The sequence below is a fragment of the Cricetulus griseus genome, chromosome 6 (assembly GCF_003668045.3).
Source record: "Cricetulus griseus strain 17A/GY chromosome 6, alternate assembly CriGri-PICRH-1.0, whole genome shotgun sequence".
NCBI lineage: Eukaryota > Metazoa > Chordata > Mammalia > Rodentia > Cricetidae > Cricetulus > Cricetulus griseus.
The window spans coordinates 108,760,332-108,772,197 of NC_048599.1; the positions used below are offsets into that span (position 1 = coordinate 108,760,332).

An 11,866-nucleotide genomic window follows, 5' to 3' on the forward strand; every position below is an offset into this window, starting at 1 on the left:
ACCCCTTTTTAAGAGGGACGTTTTCTGTTACCAGTTTCATTTTGAAGTCCTTTACTAGAGTAGCTACACCAGAATGTAATACGGCCATACTGTAAAGACCAAGTACTTGTCACTATTGGTAATTTACCAAGTGTTTTCTTTGAAGGCAGCAGGGTATAATGAAAAGGCCAAATCTGAAGATGCCGCATGGCCCATTGACATCCCACTGCTCATAAGTACACACTTCTTACTGTAAGCTTAAAGTGTTATCACAACCGATTAGGACTCGCACTGGTGGTGGAAGGATGAAACCCGGGGCTTGACAAGGTGTGTAACGGAGGCAGCAGAGCTATCTTCTCTACTCCCTATTGCAACCTTATGCTTGCAGGCTGTGTACGGAGATTCAAGTGCTGTCAAATTAGCGTGGAAGAAGGGAGAGGAAAGCAGTGGTGGAACCTGCGTAGAACGTGCTTCCGAATAGTTGAGCACAACTGGTTTGAGACCTTCATTGTGTTCATGATTCTCCTGAGTAGCGGAGCTCTGGTGAGTGAGCATCATTTTGAGTGTGAACCCAAAGTGCTACAGTAGCAGCCTTGAAGGTCTCTGAGCACCAGTGACTTTTTAACACTTTGTACTCCATTGCCTTAGTTGCCAATGAGTCTTCGAAAATTCCACCTTTTTTTGTTAAACCTCCCAGCCACAAATTTAATGAGTGACTCTGAATTTCTGATTCTGCTGCTATGTGTGCACCCACATTTCTAATCATTCATCAACGCCTACTTATTACGAAGCAGCTCAGAAAATTTGGCTCTTGTGCTTGGTGTGTGCTTGGTGTGTGCTTGCAGGCTGTGTACGGAGATTCAAGTGCTGTCAGATTAGCGTGGAAGAAGGGAGAGGAAAGCAGTGGTGGAACCAGCCTGCAAACAAATGAGTGTTCAGCTCCTCTTTGCTGAACAAACTGCGAATATTCGAACCACAGTGGAGTTCATGGAAGTGCTATTGCTGTATTATATATCCTCTGCATTCTGATGAACTCTTTGTGGGCACTCAGTAGGCCCTTAGGGACCACTTCTCTCTCTCTTTTCATGGAGATTCACTATTCTTGGACTTCTCAAGAAACAATGAATATTGGTGACAATAGATTGTGGGCAGCATGCCTCAGTGATGACTTAAAGATCGGATTCTCTTCACAGGAAGGTGTTCATTTCATCAGAATCTCTTCAAAATTAGATTAAAATTATTTGCAAATGCACAACTATATTGATAGCATTTTAGAATTTTAGATAAGAGGAAATAATTGAGGCATAAAATACTTGGATAGGGACTGGAGAGATGGCTCAGCAGTTAAGAGCACTGCCTGCTCATCCAAAGGTCCTGAGTTCAATTTCCAGCAACCGCATGGTGGCTCACAAACATCTGTAAAGAGATCTGGTGCCTTTTTCGGGCCTGCAGGCATACATGCAGGCAGAACACTATATACATAATAAATAAATAAATCTTTAAGAAGTATTTGGATAGAAAAATGATTGATGATAGATAGATAGATAGATGATACACAGATATGTTCATATATACACCCATACCCACACATAGATACATAGATAAAATATATACATAAACAAACACAAAGTGCTTGCCTAATTAAAACACAATTTCTTACAAGTTTTTTAAATTGGGTATTTATTTTCCTGTAGATTTCTGAGTGGAATGAATGTCTTCTATATATCACTTTATAAAAAAAATTCTTTCATCATTAACAGAAACACATATTAGAAGTAAAGTACCAGCTGAGGTTTATATTAGCACAACACATAATCTCAACATTATATTAGGATCTAATTGAAAACCAATGTCACATTGCCATTAAGTAATGCCATACTATCTCTAAGAAGTAAAATTATCAGTAAATCAGTAAACAAAAAAGCAATTAACTACTAAATGAAAGAAGACCATATGTTGATAAACCATTTCTGCTTCATAAAAACAATCATTCTTTCTTTCATCTCCCTCCTATAAAAAACCATAAGCAATAAAAAAGATGGATTTTTTTTCCTCTCATGGTTCTGAAGCTAAAACTCCTGGTCTCACATACCTTACACAAACACTCGAGCCACTGAGTCACACCCACAGCATGGAAACAAAAGAAAAGAAACACAGTGACTGCATGCAATATGACATTAAGAAACACTTCCTGGCCTAGCCAATTGACTCAGAAAAGATCAGAGTCATGAAGATCCCTCTGGTTTTAGTAGCTATGGAAAGTTTTCCTTTTCCTCTGATTTAAAATGAAAAGACCCAGAGAGTAACAAAACAACAATAACACTGTGCCTTTGCTCTCCTGTGCATATGCACATATAATCAGAAAAATCTAGTGTTAAGGTTGTGTGCCATTTGAAAGCCAAAATGTTATTTTTTTCTTCCTAGGCCTTTGAAGATATATATATTGATCAGCGAAAGACCATCAAGACCATGCTGGAGTATGCTGACAAGGTCTTCACTTACATTTTCATCCTGGAGATGCTTCTAAAGTGGGTAGCTTATGGCTATCAAACATATTTTACCAATGCCTGGTGCTGGCTGGACTTCTTGATTGTTGATGTAGGTATCCTCCATATCATGCCTTTTGTGTGAGGTAGTTTGTCTCATTTGTATCCTGATTTTAAATGGATGAAACCATGGTCACTATGTTGTGATGACTGCCCAGCCCTAAACTCTCTCACCAATAATAGCATGGAACTTAGAAGTTCCAGACTAATTTAGTAACTAATTAAAATAGGTGAGCTGGTACAAACCTTTAATCTCAGCACTAGGGAGGCAGAGGCAGGCAGATCCTTGAATTAGAGGCCAACCTGGGTCCTCAGAGCAAGTTCCAGGACAGCCAGGACTACAGAGAGAAACCCTGTTGTGAAAACCAAAATGAATACATAAAAATAGGGGAGATAAGATCTAGTAGGAAAAATAAATTTAAAAGTCATATTGGTAATATATATGGTAAGTGATGGAAAAGAACATTTCAAAAGAGTATGGTGCTCTTGGGCCATGTTATGAACCAGACAGATTTCGGTTTGGCTCTCTACCCATTTATTCATTGGTTTTGTGCCCCAGTAGGAAAGAAAGTAAACAAACAAATGGGATTGTGGGCACTACTGTAATTTTATAAATCTCTGCTGTCTACAGGAGGATTTTATTCAGAGATCTCTAACTCCATTATAAGAAAGGCTGCAGAGGGCAGGCAAAGACGTGCCTACTTCATGTCAGGGAGGAAAGTTTCTTTACTGTACACAAGATTTAGAGCAAGTCCTAGATATACCAAATGTCCTTATAGAGAATTTCAGTTATTAACAATCAATACTTCATTCACTGAAAACAAGTAACAGGGCCACTCAGTGAGGGCGAGAGGAAGTGAGTGAATTGAAGAAAGCCTCAAAGGGACAATTGGTTGTGCAATACTGAAAGGAAATTAACCATTAGAAATTAGCTCGTGTTTTCATAACTCACAGTTGGGGTGAGTGTTTTGCAAATTCTTTACTTTTAATGATCGTCTATGCCCTTTTTATATTTTTGTTATTTTTGAAGTTTTTCATAGAATGAATTTTGGTTATAATATTTCCCCTCCCCCACGTCTTCCCCGATCCTCCATCATCCCGAGCCTCGCAACTGCATGTTATTTGAAACAATGAAAAAAGAAGAAAATAAACCAAAAGTAAAAACAAAAACCACCAAGCCATAATAAAATAAACACACACACACAAACAAACAATAACAACAATCCTGAGTCCATTTTGTCTTGATCAGCTATTTCCCATCAAGAAGACTGTCCTTTTGTGTGTGGTTGATACAGACCCAGTGTCACTACATTGAAGAAAAACAATTTGCTCTCTTCCAGAGAGTATCCGTTTCCGTGTTAGGTGTGGGACTTTCTGCTCTTGTCCCCTCCTCCATGGTTTAAATTTTCTTCTGGTCTTGTGCTTGCTGTAACAGTCTCTATGAACTCAAGGGTATCTCACTCAGTTGTATCTGGAAGATACTGTTTCCTTGGAATCCTTCACCACCTCGGGCTCTTAAAATATTTTAGCGTCCCCTTCCTCATAGAACAACTATGCCCTAAGAGGAGGGGTCTAATGAAGACAACCCATTTAGCACTGGGTGCTCCAAAGCCTCTCACTTAACGTTGTCCAGTTGTGGTACGCAGGGTTACCTCCTACTACAAGAAGAAACTGCTCTGACAAGTGTTGAGTGAGCCATTGATACATAGATACAGCAATATGTCTTTGGGAGTCTTTGTATTGCCATGTTCATTGAATAACAGAATAGCTATAAATTAAAACAAACCGTGTCTGTTGTAATAGATGGTAACTACAAATGAAATGTAGTTGAATGAAAGCAGTTTCATTTATACATCGTTGCTATTTGTGTTGTGCAGGTTTCATTGGTCAGTTTAACAGCAAATGCCTTGGGTTACTCTGAACTTGGGGCCATCAAGTCCCTCAGGACACTAAGAGCTCTGAGGCCTCTAAGAGCATTATCACGATTTGAAGGAATGAGGGTAAGAAAATGAAAACTCTAGAGCATCATATATTGCCAAAGCTAAACTGAATTCAATTTAACTAACAAGAAATATATGCATGTAAAAAGGAATGGCAACTCTTTGCAAAATTGCTATTTTATCATTTTCTCTGTTGCATATATACTTCTTGGTGATATGCAAGAGAAAATAGGCCTCTCTGAAAATGATTCAATATCATTTATCTGCTTTGCTAATTAAAATTACTTAATTTTGTAATTGATCTTGGGAGTTTCTTTATAATCCCAAATACAAAGAAGAAAAAGGCAGATACTCTATTAAAGAATGAAGGAGTCATATAATAATTACCTAAAGATAATTTTGTGTAATGTCATTTTCCTTTTAAATGACCCATCTGTACTTAAGGAATCTTATTGAAAGTTATCTGAAACACAAGTGTGTATATGTACAAAGGGGGAAAAATAAGTCATTGAATGTTTTGTCTTTAGAATGCCAAAAATTTTATTATTTGAATATATGCAAGGGCAGATATTAACTACTGATTGAATTACACCCAATACCACTTTAGCTATAACTAAATTAATCATGATACATAAGTGAGATACTAATTTAAATATATATATATATATATACACACCCACCCATCTTATGACAATAAAGCTGTTAAGGATTTTTTTGTTTAAAATTGTTTCTGTTTAAAATATGCAACAGAATACCCTACATGACTCACTAACGAACCTTAACTTAAATCATATTACTCAGTTACACAAAATTTTGTATTGCCCTTAGGAGCAAAACATGAAGCACTTCTCCATAATTCAGCACAGGTTAGACTTTTGAATTTATTGGTTTATTGTTATTATGATTCTTTTAAAGCATAAATCATTCATTTATATAAGATGTACAGTGTAAAATTTGATTTCTTATTTTTAATTTCCAAAATTTATGTTCTCTAAACAAAGCAAGTGAAATGTGTAAACAAAGGAGAAAGCCGTGTCCTGTCAGTCCCTTGGGGTCACTTCTGCTCATAAAGCAAATGGTACCACAGGACTTTCTGCAGCATATAGATGGCTTGTATCCTGTGTTTCCTCATAAATAGAAATCTATCATAAACTTTATTAAACTAGGCTTTAAGAAACTTAACATTTATGTTTAATTTCCCTAACACACATGGAAACATCCAGTCACGAGACACAATCAAACATGAAGAAGCTTTGACTTCATATTTACATTTATATTAAAAAATTATCATAAACTTTCTCCAGATAATGTAGACCTTAATTTTTCCAGTTAAAAGAGCACTTACATTCCAGAATAGCAATTTCAGTTGCCAAGGAAAATATTGTTTTCATACATTTTATATAAAATATGTTAGCTGAATTAAAATCCACAATTAAAAGGCTCCTCAACTCTGATTAATGCTAAGTGTATGAGGTTGTCAAAAAAACATTCCGAATTTGACCTTTTAGAAGATTATTAAATCCACAGTCATTTATTTTTATATGTAACATTTACTTTCCATAACAAATGGGTTTGTTTTCTACGGAAGTAACTTAATCTATGATTATTAATAATGCTTTAAAAAAACTGGAATCACAGAAACAAAAGTTCTGTATAGATGATAAGAAGTTGATTTCTGACAATTCCTTGGCTCGAAGTGAGACCAGGAACACCATAAACCAATGACACCTCCTCACCACCAGTTTGGCATTGTAAAGTCAAAAATAACCTTACTATTGATTCTACTGTTGTATTTCTAGTATATGAGTTCTTCTGCTTTCTAAAAATATAACTGTGGGTGATGGTGAGGCTTGGATGTGATAATGATTGTAAACAGGAAGTGAGATTAGACTATATTCAGAAACTCTCAGTTTACTCTCCTTGGCAGCATAGAATCGCAATTGCTGGGTCACAGCTTAGACCAGGCACTCACTTTGCTTTGGGTTTTCTGTCACACTTTCAAAGCATGTGCTTTTATGCAACACTACTGGATAAAGCATGCTGCATAATGCTTGAGAAGGAATTAGAAAGTAACAAATACGTTATCATCACGTTGCCCTTTGTGTTTTGCATGTTTTATGCACATTTTTGGCTGAAAGCTTTTGAACATTTATGGTATTTCAAATTTCCAGTCCAAATTTTTCAACTTGTGAAATTGAACTGAATGAACTGATATCATGAATATCTAGGGTCAAATAAACTTGTATTTAAATTAGTATTCTTAGTTTCCTAATCTGAAAAGTCGTAAATATCTTTTCAAAGGAACTCAAGTTTTAATTGCTAGGAAAACAGACAGTGAGCATCATATACAAAAAGTAACACCAAATGTACTGTCATATCAGGTCTCTAACTAATAATAAACTATATATTTCTATTTTATATAGGATAATCTTGCTCCAACTTGGATGGGGTGGAGCGGTGGTTCCTCCCCTCAGCCCTTTATTATGGGTACTGTATTACCCCTTTTGCTACCTTTAATCCTTGCACTGTGACTTATGTGTAGTGGGATGAGGGAGGGAATGGGAAGCGTACGATTGCATCACAGTAGGGACAATACAACATTTACTTCCTAATTCACCATTTTCAGTGAGCTTAAGTTTCTTTTGGGGAAAATATACATATTTATATATAATCTGTGAACTTACCTTCTATAGATTGTAACCCCAGTAGCGCATATCTTTATTAAGTTTCACTGAATATGATTTAGCTACTGCATAATTCATTGTCCATTTATGGGGATATTATTTGATTGGGGAGGGTGGGGGACCTGCTGTAGGATGATTGTGAAAATGTTTTTAACTTGTCAAGCTGATGATAGTGACTGAGGCATTTATCCCTTGCCTTTGGATACACTAATCTGGTCCCTCCATGGGCCAGCTGCATTCCACCAAGTGATTGTTATATGTGTGAGCAGAAACTAAGGTGCAACATACCAGGTATCACAGGGTTGTTATTGATTATGATCATTCTCATTTTACTGCATAAAAATATGTTGTTTGCAAAAAGTAGCAAGGCAAGACACCTGTGAAAGAGTGGACTATACAAAAAATTGTTTTAAATTAGGAAAGCAAGAAATGTGAAAAAATCAACTTAAGTGGACTATATAGAATAAAGTATTCACATAGAAATAAATAATTATGAGCAGTAAAGTATTAATGCATAAATCAGCCCCTTGTAAGCCACCCCAATAACTTCCCATCAGCTTAGAAGACATCACAGTGAACCCCAAAATAAAGACAAATCTACATTTTATTACCTGTTAAAATTTAGGAATCATATGTAAGAAAGGCAATTTTTATTATTTAGAAGAAGAAAAACCACATTTTGTTTGGATAATTGATACATTTGTCTATCATAAATATTAATAAAATTTCATAAGACTGATTTAAGTGCTGGGTTTTTTTGAAGATGTTTTACTTTTCATATTCAGAATTCATGATTTCTACTTTCCTATTGTTACATTATTATTCACATAATTTTTCTGTATTTCTTAGAAAAACTATAGAACCCATGGTTAGCATTGACTTGAAAAATCAAAATGTCTTCACTTAGAGGGTAATGTTGAATGCACTGAAATTTCTCTCTCTCTTTTTTTTTTTTTTTTTTTTTTTGGTTTTTGGTTTTTCAAGACAGGGTTTCTCTGTGTAGCTTTGGAGCCTGTCCTGGCACTCTCCCTGTAGAACAGGCTGGCCTTGAACTCACAGAGATCCACCTGTTTCTGCCTCCGGAGTGCTGGGATTAAAGGCATGCTCCACCAACACCCAGCCAAAGTTGAACTGAAATTTCTAACTTCAACTAGCATATTTATCTGTTCTTCATTTTTCATTGATTTAATCAGAAGTGTGGACCCTAAAGAAAAAATAGACTCTAGGAACTGATTTGCAACAATAGAGAAATTCTACTAGGACATGATTTCTTTTTAATTGTTAGAAGAAGCCATCTCTACTATCAACCCATTAAGCATGCTTCTTTCTTGGACATCTCCTTTTACGTACCTTGTAACCTCAATTTGTTCTTTCCAATTTATTTAGACCAAGCCTTCCCAGTACATCCCCACTAGGGAGTCAATTACTGACTCTCCCTAGAGACTGAAAAGAATTAATACAACTCCCTTTCTGCAGAACCAGGGGATGCTTTGGTCTCATGGGAAAGACAATCCTTTTGTAATCCTTTGCTTCTTACTTTAATGAAATCACAACTTTAAGTGCATTTTGAATGGCAAATCCTCTGATGCTATGCCAAATGTTTTAGTAGTGAGCATTAATCTTTTTTTTAATTTATTTATTAGTTCTAGTTAGGGAACAAGCTTGTTTCACATGTAAGTCCCTTCTCCCTCTCCCTCCCCTCACCCCATCCCTCCTCCCCCCCCCCCAGCCCACCCCCCATCCCATCCACCCACCACTCTCCAGGCAGGGTAGGGCCCTCAACAGGGGCTCTGCAAAGTCCACCAAATCTTCCTGTTCTGGTCCTGGGCCCTTCCCCATATGTCCAGGGCCAGAGTGTAACCCTTCACGTGGGATGGGCTCTCAAAGTCCCTTCTTGCACCAGGAAAAATACTAATCCACCACCAGAGGCTCCCTGGAGTGCAGAGGCCTCCTTATTGACATCCATGTTCAGGGGTCTGGATCAGTCTTGTACTGGCCTCCCCGACAGCATCTGGGGTCGATGTGATCTCCCTTGTTCAGGCCAACTGTTCCTGTGGGTTTCTCCAACCTGGTACAGACCCCTTCTTCTTCATTCCTCCCTCTCTTCAACTAAATTCCCGATTTCAGCTCAGTGTATATCTGTGGATGTCTGTCTCTGCTTCCATCAGCCACTGGGTGAGGGCTCTAGGATGGCATAAAGAGAAGTCATCAATCTCATTTTAGGGGAAGGGCTTTTAGGTTATCCTCTCCACCATTGCCTGGATTGTCAGATTGTGTCATCCTTGTAGGTCTCTGGAGATCTCCCTGGTTCCAGATCTCTTCTCGGACCTATAGTGGCTCCCTCTGATACGGTATCTCTCATCCTGCTCTCTTTCCTCTATCCTTCCCCCAACTCAATATTTCTGCCCCTCCATTTCCTCTCCTCTACTCCTCTTCTCTTGTGAGCATTAATCTTAATTCAAAACTAGTACCTGTTTCAAAGGATATTTATTACATTATGCAAACATTTTTCTTACTCAAATCTTTACTAATCCTTCTCATATAATCTAGAAAAAAGCTAAAAATTATGCTGTGTTCAAAACATACTAAGATGAATATTACTTCATTTATTCCTTCAGTCAGTTTATCTTTCTCTTCTTCTTGTGAAAGCTCTCTGTCACACTAAAAATAATCAAAGCCTTAATAATCTGTAAATATATCTCCATATCTTATAGTTTCAAAAAGATATTAATGTCTGTCTGTGGAGATGGTTTGGTGGTTTAGTCCCCAGCCAGTCAAGCATGAAGACTGGAATTGGGATCCCCAGAACCCATGTAAATGCCAGATGGGAATAGAGGCTCACCTGTAATTCTAGAACCAGAAAGACAGGAAAGATATCCAGAGCAAGATAGCCAGCCAGAACAGTTCTGTCAGCAAGCTCTGAGTCCAACTGACTCAATGAATAAGATGGAAAATGGTCAAGGAACATCCCCATTCCTACATCTACTGCAGGCTTCCACACATGTGTTCACACATGTGCATGCACACCTGAATGCAAATATGCTCCCACACACAAACACACATATATACATTAGACATACACACATTAAAGTATCATAAACTACCATGGATATAGGAATATTGCTTCCACACAGCGCAGTCAGGGAAATCCATAATAGGTGGAAATTCTCAAAAGAATAAACAGAGCAAACAAGAAAGAGTACGAGATGCCAATTCTGGTCCACTATCTGAACCTAACTTGTTTTAATTTCATTATCCTCATTTTTCAGATGAAATCCCAGCACTTAATTGTCTTTGTAGTTCTTTGCAGTACTAAGTTATGATTCCTGAATTCAAGGAGAACACTCTCATCTTTGTTAAAGAGGCTGAACTGGTGGGTAGAGTTAGACTCAATAAGACACATAAGAAGCTAAAGTCTTGAGAAGGGAGGTCCTTTCAAGGGGAAATATTTGGTAGGGAGTTGTAAAGAAAGAAGAGTCAAATCGCAGGCAAACACATAAGCACATAGCTAGCACAGAGGGAATGAAGGGTATGTACCAAGTTACTGAAGCTGAAGGGGAAATTATTAGGGTAGTGAGATCCTGTGGCAGACAAGTCTGGTACATGAGTATCCTCAGAACCCACTGTGAATGGTGGAAGGGAAAGAACCAACTCCTGCAAGTTGTCCTCTGCCCTCCACACAAGTGCTAGAGCACACACACACACACACACACACACACACACACACACACACACACACACAGAGAGAGAGAGAGAGAGACAGAGAGAGACAGAGACAGAGACAGAGACAGAGAGATTTTAAATATTCAAGCAATGTAAACACACAGACTGTGGAGTGATGTAAATGTCAAAGAGAGGGAAATGTTTTCTAATGGCTAGAGAACCATTAAGAAATTTTAAAATGGGACATTGGATAGATAAATTACTTCTATCCATACTAAAAGAAGCAGAGAAGAAAATCTGACAATAATATAATTTTAAAGTCAGATAGGGCAGAGTCAAGAAGGAGATCAGGAACGTGGGCAAATGGCCAAGTTGGAAAAAGAATGCAGTATGAGAGTTACAGACTGGTGTCGAGATGGCCAATGCTGCGGCAGTCAAAGGCAAAACTCACATATTAATACAGACTCTGTAGTCACATTTCAGTATAGATTGAGAGGAAGAATTCAGGGAAGAAAAACATTTACTCAATTTCAGTGTTCATATATCAAATTCAAAAAATTTACCTTTATGAGTACATTTAAATTAATATGTAAGAGTAGTGTTAGAATCCTTTTTTCAATATAAATAATAGAAAATTAAATTGAAGATAACTTTAAAAATAATATGTAAAGGAAGGATTATGTGTTAACTCTATTAGGCAGACTATAGAGTGAGATAGTTAGTTGCTATGTATCAGTTTCTCCACATGAACCTATCAAACTAACCTTTTCATGCTCATTCCCCATCTGTGTCATCACTGGTTTCATTATTTCCTTTGGCCCATTTAACACACTACTCTTATGGGCCCCAGTTGGTTATTGTTTCTTACAGAGTTCAATCAGGGCTCAGAAGTACAAGGAACTGGCTCTTATACTACCGTCAAACAGGCAAAAGAGTTTATCCTGAAATTAAACTCTAATCAAAAGCAAATAGATGATCTTCTGAAGTATCAATTTGACAAAAGTGGCAGGTGTTGTGACTGAAATAAATCCCAGTCATTCTTGTTCAAGTCTGA

The 11,866-nt window shown here is 37.4% G+C and overlaps 1 protein-coding gene across 4 annotated transcripts in view; it reads left to right on the forward strand.

The window, feature by feature from the left end:
• The window catches only part of Scn1a (sodium voltage-gated channel alpha subunit 1), a 142,803-nt gene that overhangs the window by 114,920 nt on the left and 16,017 nt on the right, over positions 1-11,866 (forward strand). For all 4 annotated transcript variants that reach the window (XM_027420265.2, XM_027420266.2, XM_027420267.2 and 1 more), the window contains 3 exons: positions 368-522; positions 2,404-2,577; positions 4,403-4,525. In XM_027420265.2, the coding sequence (XP_027276066.1) occupies positions 368-522; positions 2,404-2,577; positions 4,403-4,525 (452 nt within the window). The remainder of the gene's footprint in view (positions 1-367; positions 523-2,403; positions 2,578-4,402; positions 4,526-11,866) is intronic.